The sequence below is a fragment of the Centrocercus urophasianus genome, unplaced genomic scaffold, assembly GCF_019232065.1.
Source record: "Centrocercus urophasianus isolate 14NV4802_14NV808 unplaced genomic scaffold, USGS_Curo_1.0 seq_73, whole genome shotgun sequence".
Classification (NCBI taxonomy): Eukaryota; Metazoa; Chordata; class Aves; order Galliformes; family Phasianidae; genus Centrocercus; species Centrocercus urophasianus.
In genome coordinates, this window is record NW_024885344.1 from 757,722 (window position 1) to 772,618 (window position 14,897).

General features: G+C 47.1%; 2 protein-coding genes across 2 annotated transcripts; one reads left to right on the plus strand and one right to left on the minus strand.

Annotated features, from left to right (window-relative positions):
• Positions 1 to 256: 256 nt before the first annotated feature.
• On the plus strand, positions 257 to 2,444 carry RPS19BP1 (ribosomal protein S19 binding protein 1). The gene is made up of 4 exons (XM_042837865.1): positions 257 to 333; positions 417 to 557; positions 751 to 848; positions 1,807 to 2,444. Exons 1-4 carry the CDS (start codon positions 285 to 287, stop codon positions 1,939 to 1,941), a joined length of 423 nt encoding a protein of 140 aa, XP_042693799.1. The 5' UTR covers positions 257 to 284; the 3' UTR covers positions 1,942 to 2,444.
• Positions 2,445 to 8,494: 6,050 nt separating this feature from the next.
• Positions 8,495 to 11,598, minus strand: ATF4 (activating transcription factor 4). Its single transcript, XM_042837789.1, has 3 exons — positions 11,198 to 11,598; positions 10,000 to 10,308; positions 8,495 to 9,435 (listed from the first exon to the last, which is right to left on the minus strand). Exons 2-3 carry the CDS (start codon positions 10,211 to 10,213, stop codon positions 8,585 to 8,587), a joined length of 1,065 nt encoding a protein of 354 aa, XP_042693723.1. The 5' UTR covers positions 10,214 to 10,308; positions 11,198 to 11,598; the 3' UTR covers positions 8,495 to 8,584.
• Positions 11,599 to 14,897: the final 3,299 nt, after the last annotated feature.

Consider the following 14,897-nt stretch of genomic DNA (forward strand, 5'->3'; position numbering starts at 1 on the left):
CCTGCAGACCCGGCAGGAGAGAGGAAAGCCAGGCATCAGCGTTGCATCTGTACACAAAGCCAGCTCACGGCTGGCCCAAGGCAGCATCCACAAAGCACGGAGCCTCAATACAGCTCCGCATTGCTTCCTTCCAGCCTAAACCCTCTCCCAGCTTCGCTCACGCATGCGCGCCCAGCCGGGGGAAAGACGGCAGCATGGCTGTTCAAAGGGCGGAAGTGGTCTCAGGAGAGGGCGGAAGTGCGTTGGGTAAGCCGGAAGTGGGTGAAAGGCGGGGGTGTGTGGCCATGTCTGCTTCGTTGCTACGGCGGGGCCTGGAGCTACTGGAGGCACCGGGTAGGCCCGAGGGGCCGGAGGCAGGGGAGGAGGGGATTGTCGCAGTGTGTGGCCCTGGTAACCTTCCTCATCTCGTCTTTCAGGCCGGGGGAAGACCCCGCCGGGACTCCAGCAGGGGCGTGATGGCGGCAGACCGGCAGGAGCCGCCCGGCGGAGGAAGGTAATGGCGGGGCCTGGGAAGAACAAGGCTACGATCAAGGGCAGAGTCGTGAAGTCGGCGATAGGTGAGTCTTGGCTTAGCTCTAGCGAAGAGCGGCCTTATTGCTCTCTACACTCTCAGGCCAGGTCCTTTCGTGGTATCCTGCCGCCTCTGTCAGGATCACCTGTGGCTATCCCTCCCCATCCTCCTTGTAGCAGCTTTCAGGTACTGCCTGGGCAATCAGGTGATGTGTTTTGTCTCACTGTGCTCTGACCTAGAGGAGTATCACAAGAAGAAAGCTGTAAATCACCTCAAAGCGAATTTGCAGTACATGACAAGCGGACGATGCGTTGCTGACAGAGCTGTAACCCAGCAAGTAAGGATGACACTTCTTTCTTCCTCTGAGGAGCATAGATGAATGGGAATTATCTTTAGATCTTCCAGCTTAGTCCTTGTGCAAAAGAGTTACGTTTCTGCTTGGTAGTGGCCTTGAAGTGTTTCTTTGTGCTCAAGCAAAACACCTTACTAAGCTTTAGATTTTTGTTGATAGCTTATTTCTTACAGTGTTCTCGTTAGAATCTGGTTAGAATCTTATTTCTTACAGCTACTCGTTATAATCTGGTAACTGTTGACTTCTCTTGGTTACTAAAGGTATTTCACAGCAAAGCCCTGGTTCAGACTTCCCTTCTGTTCTTTGAACTCTCCTCTTCTATAGCTAGAGGCTGTTTTAGTAGAGAACCAGACATGCTGCTGGCCCCCACAGTACGAATTTCATAGCATCTGAAATTATGTTTCTCATAACTTCAAAATTTAACCAACGGTCTTTCCCAAATAATAGTTCTGAGCCAGGATTTGAAGGTAGCAACACCACTAGATTCATAGGCTGTTTTTATGACAACACTTTTAACTTAAAGAAACTAAGTTATTTCGGCCACTGTTTTTCAGGTTTGAGGTTGTAAATGGCAAGGATGACATTAAAAAATGCCAGGGGAATTCTACCAATTTCTTGGGTTTTCTAGTTGTCTCATGGAGAGACAGGACAAAAGAAGGCTACAGTTTCAGAAAAAGTTTGAGTTAAAATCAATATTGCAGTCTCAATGAGAGTTATCAGAAAGTAGCTTCCTTTTTTGGCTCTGAATACTACCTGGGTGCTTGCTGCTGTCCCAGTGACCTGCTTTGGGTAATATAATGTTTGCCTCTCACACCTCTCTGGAGGCATTCCAGAATGTAGCAGGGTACTAGCAAATAAGGGTGTGGCAAGTGAGCTCAAAAACTGTTTTGTGATTTGGTCTAGATGACAGTGAATGTTATTTTTCTTTCTGTTTTTCCTGAAGGTTCTTACACAGAACAGAGGCAGAAAGTCAAAAGATCTGCCTGTAGAGAAGAAAGAAAAGAAGAAGCCTGAGGGCACTGTCTTTACTGAGGAAGACTTCCGTAAATTTGAGAGAGAATACTTTGGAATCCCATAAACAGCATGAAAGGAACTCTTGCAGCTCCAGTCCATCTGCAGCTGAGTGCTCAGAAGGCAGGACTGGCCACTTCCTCAGCGTGTTTGAGAATGGACGTAGGAGATCTGTCACTTTGTCAGCAAATAAACTAGCATCAGACTTGCAGAATAACTGCACCTGTCCAGAACTCACTGCTGGGGCCATGGAGGTTCTCTTTGGTCTTTGCAATACATTGTCCTTATCATTACCTCCCTTCAGCCAGCATGTCTTGCGTTCTTGACATAGAAAGGTGGACTAATCCAAAAACAAATCTTGTTCTTCAGTAAGTAAGGCATCTGCTGCCAGTCTCCAACTCAATGGAGATATGTTTTCAACAGCAGAAGTAAATCATTAAGAGGGAAGGATGCTTCAAAAGACTGAAATCCTAGTACTCCTGCAGTTTCTGTCATTATAACATCTGTCAGGTTTTTCTGACATTGTAAAAAGTTTTGTATGTATTGTACGATTAAACAATTGTTGTTACAGGTGCTGCCTGTCTTTGCCTTTGTGATAGTGATTGTTATGAGTAGCTGTGATTGAAGAAGACAGACCAGATCATTGTTCTGAGCCAAGCGTTCCTGTCACTAGGATGACTCAGTTGTGTGAATGTCCCTGCTCTGATTCCTCTTGACATGTGTATTAATCTTCTCTCCTACATGCTCAGGCTTTCAGAGTTGCAGGTTGGAACTGAGATGACTCCTGCTCTGCCTGCTCAGTCACCCCTCTCCAAGAAAGATGTCTGAAATGGAGAAAGCTCTTTCTCATGTTTCAGCCCAAGCTTTTCTTCTGAGGTTACAGCTGCCCTAGGAGGGCACTGCTGCTGGATGCTGCCAGCTCCTGTAGGCAAGAATGCTTGTGACCCAAAAGTCAGCTCTATCTAATCATCTGAACCAGAGGCTGTGGTGCTGGATGGAAGAGATGGGGTTTTTGTGTAGTTTGTTGGTGTTTATTTTTCTTCACACTGCTAAATTCCCTGCTGCAATGAGTAGATTGCCCAGCAGATGGGAGTGTTGTTCCAGATGATCTTCCTTGGTAAACTACTGTAAACTTGCTTTTTGGAGCTCTTCCTCTGCCCCTTCCCACCCCTTCCTTAAACAAATGGGAAGCGTTCTCCCTTTAGACAAAAAAAGAGACAAGTACTAATAATACCAACCCTTGGTTAGAACTAACTCCCGAGTTAGTTCTTAGCTACTCTAAGTAGCTTGGTTCAGATGTTAGCAGTGGAAGGAATTTGGTATCCACCCAGTGCATCGTTAAGTCTGCACCACCTGTGTTCTGTTCTTTCCGTTGTGTCTGCAAGTATGGAAGGGAAGGTCACACAGATGTACTTTGTCCAAACAGGGAAATAGTGAACATACTAAAGCATGTGTTGTGGAAACTGTGTTAACAGCATATGGGAGGGGATTTCTTGTAATAAGATCAGTTCAACTGTTTGCAGCCAAAAGTGGTAAATAAAACAGTTCAAGGACCGGTTGCCCTCTTATTCAGTTTGTCTCTACTCCTAAAATGGAGAGATGTGTAGGAGGGGAGAGAATGACTGTGTAAAGAAATAGTTGAAAATGATGTGTATGCAGCATACATCTTTATAAAACTGATGCACTCCATGCTGGCTGCTGAGAGCATTAGCTGCTCTAATACATGTAGTTCTGTGTGGAGCTGTTATAGAGACTATTCAAAGCGTGGAAAAGCCTGTTCTGCTATGGCATGACTTGAAAGGGGCAAATCTTGTTTTGGTGCTACTTTGGCACCTACAAAGGGTGCTACTTTGTGTCCTATCCTCACCGTCAGCACTCAGCTGTTCCTTTGACTTTCAAGAAGTCCTTCTCAGCCCCCATATCTCCTCTCCGAGCTCCTCCTACGCACTCCTGTTCCTGTGGTCGTTCAGCCAACTTTCTACACCTTAAGGAAAGCAAAAACATCCTTTGTTGCTGCAGAAAGGAACGGTAGGGAAGCGTGGCTCATTCTGTTTGCACAAAACCCAGCTTGTTTGTTTGCAAACATAAGTAAATAGGGAAGTTGCTCTTTCAAAGTCAATAAGGAACTTTAAAGTGAACTCCAAAGCAGTCTTCCCCAAGGATAACAACACCCAGATACCTGGAATTTTAAAGTTGGATGGGAGCTCTAATTACTGGCAGGGAAGACTACTAGGGCTAACACAAGTAATCCCCATACTTGTGGCTATATGCCAAGAGGCGTGGCACTTGCTTGAGAAGGTAAAGCCAACTGTCAGACTGGGTTTTGCCAGCTGAAATCAAAGTTGCTTTTGCAGCCAACAGTATCCCCAACTAAATTAAATTTTACCTTGCAGGAGGGAGAAAAAGCAAGAAAAAGCGTGGTTCTTGATAAACCATCCTTAGAAACAGCAAAGATCTGGTATGTCCTAGCCTTGATTTTTTCACCTTTCTCACAGAGCTGGAGCTCCAGGAGAGAATGGCAGTGCTTCCTGCTTGTCGTTCAAGAACATGAGCTGGCCTTTGAGAGGAATGTCTTCATTGCCTGGTGGTAAGATAAAACTGCGTTCTCACACTCCCAACCATCTATATATTACAGACCAGTCATGCTTAGAGCATGCCAGCTCCTCACCCCAGCTGAGTAATCCAGGCAGTGGCTATCTGAACTTCGTGTGCCACCTCTCTGTTGCTTGCTCACAGCCAGGCTTCGCTGCCTCACAACAGAGAGAAGAGGGGTGAAGGGGGGAGAAGCTCCCATAGTTTCTTTTCCTATTGGGCCTCCGACCTGACTGGTTCCCACACTGGGAGCGAAGATGCTGCATCCCACAGCCCTCCAACCTGCTGGACAGCATTTCTCTCCTGCGCAGCTGCAATCCAGGGAGGCTGAGCTCATCGTGCTGCTGGCTCTCTTCCCAGCTCTGCGACATCAGCCAAGCATCCCACAGCAAAAAAAAAAAAAAAAAAAATAGAAGTGGTCGAGCTGAGAAAGAGAGGGGTGCCATCTTCCAGAACATCTACACCCACAAGCAGCAGGGAATCAAGATGGGAAGGAGCAGCTTTAATATAAATGCAAATATAAGCTCTGGAGGATTAATAATGTGGCCAAACCTTTCCAGGGAAGTGGTTTAGAGAAGGAAGAATAGTTCCCAGATGCTCAGTGCTGGGCTGGTTTCCTGTGAGTAAGATTCACAAAGCCATTTAATGGTCTTCCTCTGTTTGCAAATGGAAAGCAAACAGGAAAACTTGTTTGAGCAGGTATGAGTGGCTCAAAGCTTCTGCTGTATCAGCAAATGTGTTCTTCCTCAACATGGAAAGCAATGACAGCCAGTATCAGCATAGAAGTGTATCAGGAAGGCTGCAAGTATAAACTAATAAAACATGATTGCCCAGGACACTCAACAGTTTCTTCCCTCTGAAATAACAGAGCGAAACAAGCCTGGCTGCAAACGAACCAAAGTAGCTTGGCATACAAGACTTAAAATGCTGAAACGACCACAGTAGGGAGAGAGGAAAACCGTGGCTGGGAGGGGTCCTAGAAACTTTTGGAATCTCAGTCCTTGGCTAGTTTGGCTAGTTTTTTTTAGGAATGACTTCCCTTTCAATCTTGCTGATGATCCACACAGTGTTGGATCCACACCTACAAAACTAATGGGCTCTGAACACCTTGGGTAAGGGGTTGGTCACCACAGAAAGGGGAACACAGCAGCAGTACCCTAAATAGCTCACAAATGTAATGGTGAAGCACATGGAAGTTTCTCACTTTGAAACAAGAAGAACAATCAAATGAGGAATGTAAAGGAAGGCAAGCTGCCTAATGCTTGCTTACAGCTCAAAACCTGGAACTCCAGCCAAAGCAGGCTGAACGGTTAGTAGGTTTGAGACGGATTAAAGGTTTGCATGACTATCCATAGTTACATTAAAGAGGATTAACAGCGCCAGCCACTAACTGTTGGGGGCAGGGGAAATGGAAATCATGAAGGTTGCTCTGCCCGCAGGGTTACATACACCTTGTTCTGAAGGAATTAGCTGTTGGCAGGGCTGAGCAGCAACCTAGCCAAGCTGAGCAGCACCATTTGTATGCAAGAAAGCTCATTTATCTCCTCCATTAACTTGTCATTAATGGAAGGGAAAGAGTAGATGTTCTTCTCTAGTTGTCCTTGCACTCCAGTGGTGATGCAGAGGAGTCAGGCTCACAGCAGGTAGCTTGTGCTTTGGAAATCCTCTGCCCTACTTAAATAAAGTTGAAGTGGTTGCTCACTTGCGTCTTGTTGCCTGCCACTGGGAGTTGTAATGCTATAATGTGATGGAAAGCACAGCAACAATAGCAGGGTAGCAAAGTCCTAGACTGCAGCAAGTAACAATAAACCCAAATGCAGAAGCTGCAGACACAGAAATAAAGGAAAAAAAAAATCTGCTTACCCTTAGAAAGTTTCAGGTATACAGGGATCTCCAGCAAAATACCCTTGCCTTCACTTACAACCCTTACATGAGGTCTGGGAAGGGGTGAACCCTTGCCTCACTCCTTCCAGTCATTCAATGCATTGCTTGCACCTGAGCTCCCCTGGGTTAAACCTGCCTTCCCACCAGGTGCTCAGTCGTTGTTTCAAGCCCTGACTTAGCATTTCCACTACAGGTGTGAAAGAGAGAAAAAGGGCAACTGAAGGAAAAATGAGAGGTGGCTAACCATTACTTTGAGAACATGTGCCTGTATAATACAAAAATTGGAGCTTGTGGGTAGAGCTAGCCTCATTTAGTGGCTTCTGATGCTGCGTGAGTGCACTGAAAGAAGTGCAAAGCTGGGATAGCTGAGTGGCTGAAATAGTACTGCCTAGGTCTGATCCCTTGTGACTGTGATGGTTCTGTCACCACGATACATGGCCAACAATTCCCTGCCACTAGCACAGTGCTGAGGAAAACTCCTCTCCTGAAGGACACCCTGTCCTTGCTGCTGTTCTGGGCTTTCTGCCAGGGCTCTTTGGAAGCGTTTGCTGTCATTCTGCTTTCATTCTCCAGCACTGCAGATGGAGGTTATTTTTGCCCCTTCGGTTATTCACAGGGGCAAGTGGTGGAGTCCTCAGTGGCAGCGGTTTCCTCTTCTTGTTTACAAAGAGAACTACGAGCACCTGGGTCTCCCTAAATGCAGGATGAAGAGGAAGGTAGCTATGAATACTGAGCTTTTAGAGAGTGCAGATTGGGAAAATTCCACTGTTTCCACTGGCTTCCTCTGGGGTCTGGTAAAGCCTGTATTTCATGCACCAAAGTCTATTTCTGGCAATGGTGTCACCATGCATGTAAACAATTGAGATTGTTGAATCACATTTTTTCTGAGAGCCTGTGAGAAAACGAAGAGGTTCCTGAAGCCTGCACATGTGAGATCAGTCAGGAGGCTGTCCGCTGCTCAGGTGCTTTTTCCCATCTCTTAATGCAATGATCTTGTAAATGCCAAATGAACATACAGAGGAACAGCCAGCCCTAACCTTCAGCCTGTGCAAAGTCTTAACTAAGTTACTAAGTATGGAAACAGCATCATTGCAAGAGGCATCGCATAAGATCAGCTCGTTGGCTGCATCTGAAAAGCTGTGAGCACAAAGACCATCCATGTGAATGCCTGAGCTGGGCAATATGCTTGGACAAGTCAGTGCAAGTGAGCAGGAATTAACGCCCCGGGAAGGATGCACACATCTACATGCAAAAGCTGTCCCTGGCAGGACAAGCAGGGATTAAGGAATGTGATGAATCACTAAATCTGGGTATCAGTGAGCCAAAGAAAATAATCATCACACACGTGATGATAAAGGGTACATCCCAAATCCTGAAGGTATTAGCAGGTACAGCTGCGCTGACCACAGAGCTTACTGAATTTCTGAATCTCACAAAAGAAACAAACAAAAAAAAAGAATACTTAATATTGACATAAATTAAAGAATGCTAATAAATCTAATGGGCTGAAATCACCCTGCTATGCAGGATCCTACCTGCCACCTTCACCTTGCTTCTTCAGTGTAACACAGAACATCACAGCACACTTTCCCAATTGCACCTTCCCTCCCAGCACTCCAGTATGAAGATTATCTCACATAGCACAGGCTCCCATCATAACCACTACCCTCAGTGCAGCCTGCAAACCCCTACTCCCAAGCACCTGATCCTCTGCATGCTTATGTTCTGGAGGTATCTTCCAGCTCATCTCCTGATTTCATAACTCTTGTACCCTGCACCATTCACCTCCACCAGGAATTGTGTTGAAGCCTGACAAGCACATAAAGCTCCCTCAAGAACCTTTTCCAAAACCCATTCATAAGCACTATTAAATGTCTCCTCTACAGTCTCATAACCTTTATGATTTTGCCTTTGATATGAAAGATCTGAGAGTATCCCCATTAGATCCCCTCCATCTTACCAGATATATCAAGTATAAATTCAGTTGTTCATTAGCTGTAATGTGTGCTCTATCACTTGAACCACATTAACTAAATGCTATTTGCACACTCCGCAGTGGAGCAGCGCACTCTAGCTGGTTGAAGCCCCAAATGATGTGGTGCAAATTAACGCTTATTTTACACATACCCAATTACCACACAAAATTCAAGTTTACTATAAAATAATTTATTAAGACACCATACACAGCTTAAGCAGCAAGCATATATACATGCACATGAACACTACTGACTACCCTACTCAGGGACTCTAGCTCTTTTGACTTTGGCCTTCCTCACCTCTTCAATCAGATCTTTCAAGTACTGGATTTCCTTACTCAAGGAATCTGCTTTCTCTTTCAGGGCCTGATTTTTCTGTTCCAAATCTCTGCACTCCCCTGACAGTGCCTCCTGTTCTGCCCTCTTTTTTTGCCGGTAACGCGTGGCAGCTGTCTTATTTTGCTCCATCTTTTTCAGTTTCTTATCTATTTTCTTTTCTCCTTTCACCTTTGCTGACACTACCTTCTCAGCAGGGTGGTCATATGGTTTGGACCGCACAGAGCCACAGGTGGCATCTGCAGGGAACTGGTTGTCATTGGGGGATCCAAGTGAATTGGTAGGACTATGCTGGGGCGTTCCCAAATAAGAGTCTGGGCTCATGCATATTCCACTATCATCAGAATGGTTCTCCTCCTCTTTCTCTGACTTGGTGATCACTACCAGAAAGGTGGGGCCCTCCTGTTTCCTTTCACCTTCCAGAACATCCACTTCACTACCTAGTTCTAAACTAAATGAATGGTCTGGAACAGAAGTCAGAGACTCTGGGGAGAGGGGAAAAGACCAGAGGGAAGCTAAAGGGGCCATGGGATCTGCTCCAATTGGAGATTCAGGGAGACTGGTGATTAGATCAGGTATGAGTGGAGGTTCTTTGTTGTGAAATTCCTGGGTGGTAGGGTTAAATAGAAGATCACACGTGTCTTCCAACGTGGCCATCAGCTCGTCTGGTGAGACGGTGGCTTCCAGATGTTCCATTCCTAACAGGGCATCAAAATCAAATTCCTTCAGATCCATCTTCTCCACCATCCACTCCATGCCAGAGAAGGCATCCTCTAAACAAGGGAGAAAAGAAATGCGTATTTTTTCAGTGAGCTAATAAAGTAAGCTTCTAGAAGGTACCTTAAAAAAAAAAAAAAAAAAAAAAAACCACAACACCCAAAATTTTTAAACCTACCCCCGTAATTTTTAATGGTACAAAAGATTAACTGCCAGAACTTCAGCCCACCATGAGGGGGGAGTACTGCATGATACAATGTACCTGTCAGCTGTTATGACATTCCATCCCTCTTACTCTCAACTCTGTACAGACTCAGGGCTATTTGAAACGCACAACCACACTTGTTTCTTGTGACCTCTTCCAAGGAAGGCTACTTTAACAGCTGGCATGTTATTAAAAGGGCAACACAAGTGTCATTTTCCCACAGGCCAGTCTAGTAACTAGCCATTTGCTATTGTGTAATCAGTGTTGTATGGATGCTTTCCAGGCCTGAGTACACACCTGATGTTACCTCTACATTTAGAGAACTTGCGCAGTATATTTTTGAACGGGAGGGTTACATTGTTTATTATGTGCCACCACCACAGATGTATTTTCTCCACATGAATTAGTGCCTTACCCTGGCTGCTATCTATGGTGTTGCCTAAACTGTCCACAGCGAGCCAATTGGAGGAGACTGCCTTAGCCTTGTCGCTGGAGAACCCATGCGAACCGAGGGGCACGGCCACCTCCAGGTAGTCATCGAGGAGTCCCAGACTTTCCTCAGCCACCGAACACGGCTGGCTGAAGGGGGAGGACTCCCCCAACAGCATCTCGTTGTTCAAGAGGCTCATCTTGGTCAGGTTTTAGTGCTTTGACGTCAAAGGATGTAGACAAGAAGGTCTTTCTGTCGACTACAGCAGTGCTGCTGTGCGGTGCCTTGAAAAACCTGTAAGACAGACATTTTTTCCACACACATCAGTGGTTGTTCTACTGGAATAACAGCCTTCACAGTAAGACACCGCATGCAGGGAGCGTGGTGGTACGCCAGACATTTTCCAGGCAGTTTGCCTTTAACTTTTCATTTTTCTTTCTTTCTTTTTTAAAGGCTCTTCTATTCCCATCCCCAGCAGAGCAGAACCAGCTCAGCGCTGCCCACGCCCCGCCCACCGCGCCCTGACTCACGCCCACGCCGCAGCCATTTCGCGATCCGCCGCCTCCCGCTCCCCACCCGGCGCCGCCGCCATTTTGTGCCGTGCCACGTTTCCACCTCGTGTCGCTGGGACCGCCATCAACGCCGGGGGAGAAGGGGGAGGGTGACAGGACGGAAGGACAGGGCACCTTTCTATGCTGACTTATGGACCAGGGGGATTCGGTTGAGAAACGTCGTGAGAGGCTCACATCCTTCTATCAGGCTGGTTTCACACCATCCCCTCCAGCGCTGCGGCATTAGGGATCCACTCATACCTCAATGCCCGCACGCTGGAAGCCCCGCCATCTGCTATTCCCAATGCCCCTCTATGAAGGCATTCCCCTGCACGACTAGGACACCCGCATAGGGAGCTAATACTCACAAAAACCTTACAAACTAGACAAGCTCCAAGCTTTCAGGATGTGGTTTTCTCTAAAACATAGGGTATTACGGCTCGCTTTTCCTCTCGAAGTGTCACTTCCTGCCGTTTCTCTCACTCCCAAGTAGGCTTTTAGCCCCCACCCCCACCCTATTACCCAGACAGCTTCTCCTCTGGGGGTTCGTTTCGCACCGCAGAACCCCGCTTTAGGAACCGGGCGAAGGGAAAGGTGTCACACAGCGTGCGCTCCCCACACGCGCTACTCACGCCATGGTTGCAGATGCCGGGGATGTGCCGAGGCCGCCGCCGCTGCTGCTGCGCCCGCTGCACTGGCCGATGCCGCCGCTGGCCCTGCCGCCCTTAGAGAGCCATGGCGGCTGGGGTGGGGGAAGTGTTCCGGTCAGCGCCGCGCGAAGATGTGCTGCGCACGGCCACTACCACAACCTGCTAGCTCAGCTAAAGGCACACAATGAGGTGGCACAGCGCGCGCTCCGCCCTTATATGTGACCGCGCTAAGCAGAACGAGATCCGGCCTGATGTGTCCTTCCGCTCTTCGTCACCTGCCTCTCGTCAGCGCCCTTCGGTCTGTAACTTCTGGCCTGGGCTTCTCTCGTTCCAACCTGGTTCGGATTAACCATAAAAGCTGACAACAATAACTTCCCCCCCTGTCGTGAGCTGATGGACAGAGGGACTATATGGTGTTCCTCCGCGCGGACACCTCCCAGCCGAGAAGCGCGGTCACGTGATGAAGCAGCTGAGGGCGCTCCTCCCGCCCACCGGCGAGCGCTGGAGGATTTGGGGGGGCTCTTGCTCCTGCCCGCCAACAAAGCCAGGGCGCTCCGGCGCTGATTGGCTGGCGGCGTGGTATTCATGTGCACTCTGAGCCGCCATTGGCTGAGGCCCGAAAGAGGCCAGATGGTGAGGCGAGATGCACGGAGGACAAGGAGAGGTAAAATGGCGGCTGGAGCGGAAGAGTTGTGATTGGTGCCTCGTGTTTCTGTGGCCTTACCTCCCTCAAGCACCGCGTCTGCTTTGTTCCTAGCAGCTTCTTACGTCCTCCACACGAAGTCCTGTCCCCCCTCCAAGCACTGTTCTTTCTGCACTCTTAACAGCCCCGCTGGACAAAGCCCAGCAGAATTGAGGGCAGAAGTTTGCTGAGGAGAGTCACTGCTCCCTCAGATAAGTGGGAGCCTCCCTGCCTGCGACCTGCTCCTCAGAGATAGGACTGTGCGGGGCATTGGCTGAGTTTTTGTGTCCCTGACACTCTGCCAGCCTTGTAACTATGGCGTAACATTAGCCTTTGGTGGTTTGTGAGGAGACCCAAGGGCAGCCATTACTCAGATGGAGGAGAGCATTAGTGGGTCATCTACACAGTCTCACAGCCTTAGCAAGCAGCCTCACCTTGGGAAGATTTTCAAGCAGTTTGCATTATGTTTTATCTGAGCTAAATCAAACAAGTGAAAAGGCAGCCCTGCAACCTCACTTCTAGCCCAGCCTTTACGTTTCTAGAAGCTCCTCGGTCCCTCAGCTGGTTTTGCTAACCCTGTATAAAACCCATGGAGAACAGATGGTTTCAGTCCCCTCATGATTCTCTGAGGACACTAAAGCACCATATACAGCTCAGAGTGAGCTAGAAAGGTTGCTACCCATGTACTCTCTCACTACCCAGCCTTTGGTTGCTTTCCCACATTACCAGCCCTACAGCACACCATCATCTCTGAAGGTTAATCATAGAATGGCTTAGCTTGGAAGGGACCTTAAAGATCATCAAGCTCCAACCCCCCTCCATGGATCCCTGCTTGCTCAAAACATTATCACCCTGTCGGGCAAACTCCTCTTGGCTCCACTGCAAAAGACTCCTTTGTTTTCCAGTTAGGGTTTGGTAGTATTTGTGTACAGCCATGGCCTTGGCTCAGTTTACACAGGTATAACTGCCTGGAATTCATTAAACAACTCGACTGATAATTCCGGAGGACAGCCATGGCCAGGGAGGGCAGTCATGGCCAGGTTTCTACTTTTAGCAGCAGGTTGTCACCATCACCGATACAAATCAGGGTATGTCAGTCCAGCTCTGTAAACTGAACACCGGCTGCTGAGAGAAAAAATGCAATTTTTCCTCTTCACTGTGGTGTTTTTTGTTTGTGTGTGTGTTTATTTTGTTTTTGCTTTTCTTGAATAAAGCATCGATTTTGAATGGCTCACTAAGATGGAAGAGGCAGCAGAAAAAAATGCCCTCCACTGCCAGAAAGCATGCTAGCAACTGAGTGATCTCAGATGACTGCTCTGATACATGCACCAATGAGCAGGCAGATCTTGCTACAAAGCAAAATTCAGAGGCTGGATGCAGCAGCTTACAAAGAAGCTCGGTGGGTGATTGGCTTGGGTGGATGAAAGGCAGCATCTCTGTGTTTGGCTGGCTGAAGGAGGGCTCTCACATCCCTCACACCCAAGTGCAAAGAAAAAGGTGATTGTACCACTGTAATTGTAAAATAAACAGAAATGCTCTACCCACCCAATCTTTCCTCTTGAAATGGTAATTATAGATTTCTGCAGAAAGGACTCTGGGTATGTGTGAGCAAGAATCATGCAAGCAAAAATGATGTATGTAATAAGGAACTTAACCCAGATCTGCCTGTTTTCTAGCTGCCTGCTTCCCTTTTTATTTTGCAAATGTGGAAATCTGTCTTCGATTTGAGCACCAGACAGGTTTTGTTGTGTTTTTTTTTTTTCTTTTCATCATCCTCAATTCAGGAAGTGAAATCAGGTAACAAAAAGCCAGCCATTTAGTAATAATTAGTGTTATTTCTCCCCTTTTCCTGAAAGAGACTGCAGAATTATCATTGTTACATAATTTAATGAGACACATCTCTAATTCCATTACGAAACACGTCTCTGCTTTTGCAGATATTACATCAGAGGTTTCTCCTTTGAGGTTTGAGTTTTGTGACTGAGCTAGAAGATAATTCGTCAAGCCTAAATAACAATTCCTTAGGATTTTTTGTGCAAATAAAACAGCAAATGTTTTCTAAGCAGAGAACTACTAGCTAGCCACTAACTCAAACGTTCCTTTTTCAATACCACAGAATATATTTGTGGCTTAGATGTGTGGAGAGAAGCCTGATAGCTCTGAAGAAAATTGAATTTGCAGCACAAAAAGATGGCTTCTGAGTGAAGATTAGTGTGTGTGCATGGTCAATAAACTCCTGATGACACATTAACAGCTTTAGCTCTGCTGATGTTATTTTTCTGCCTTAGGCATGGTATCTCAGCAGAGAGCTCCTGCGATAAGTCGGATCCATTCCTATTCAGAAGCTAGGGGCCAGCTGCAGGCAAGAGGAGATGCTCATGCAGAGCTCACAGCAGGATAGAGGCCAAAATGACCTTGCTGGGGAGTGACGAAATTCTCAGATGTATGCAGCACTGCAGAAAGCACCAGGAGGTAAACTGATTCTCCTCCATTCACCCTTCTTCTTCATTAAGATGGAAAGTCAATATATGAACTTGCTTTTTTTTCTGTCTGTCTGTCCTTCTTTCTGTCTGTCTGTCTTTCATCTTAACGTTGCGAAGGAAAAGAGTTTTTCTTTTATCAATAAATATACGGGAGATAAACATGCTGTATGCTGTGTTATTAAATACACAAAGGGAAGACGTAAATGTTTCCATAGTAACATCTCTTTGCACAGTCTGGCTGGCCTGTATATGACGCTCAGGGACTGTCAAGGGGGGGAGGCACTTGTGGTGTTGCATAGCGGGGAGTGAGGAGGGGGATGTGAGGGATATGCATTACCAGGGCCAGGAAGATAACCACCAACAGTAATGCAGATTGAGATGCTGGCCCCTTCCTGGAATGCTGTGGCAGCCAGGAGGGTTTGCAGGCCCCATGGTGGCTCTGTCAGAGTGCTTTGGGCTCCTGCAGGGTCTCACACCCCAGGGGGGGGTCCTTGTGATAATTTCTGTCCTTTGAAGC

Coding starts and splice junctions, on each gene's coding strand:
- RPS19BP1 (XM_042837865.1), top strand. CDS start 285: ATGTCTGCTTCGTTGCTACGGCGGGGCCTGGAGCTACTGGAGGCACCG. Junction 558..750: donor AGTCGTGAAGTCGGCGATAG/GTGAGTCTTGGC, acceptor GCTCTGACCTAG/AGGAGTATCACAAGAAGAAA. Junction 849..1,806: donor ACAGAGCTGTAACCCAGCAA/GTAAGGATGACA, acceptor TTTTTCCTGAAG/GTTCTTACACAGAACAGAGG.
- ATF4 (XM_042837789.1), bottom strand. CDS start 10,213: ATGAGCCTCTTGAACAACGAGATGCTGTTGGGGGAGTCCTCCCCCTTC. Junction 9,436..9,999: donor CACCATAGATAGCAGCCAGG/GTAAGGCACTAA, acceptor TCCCTTGTTTAG/AGGATGCCTTCTCTGGCATG.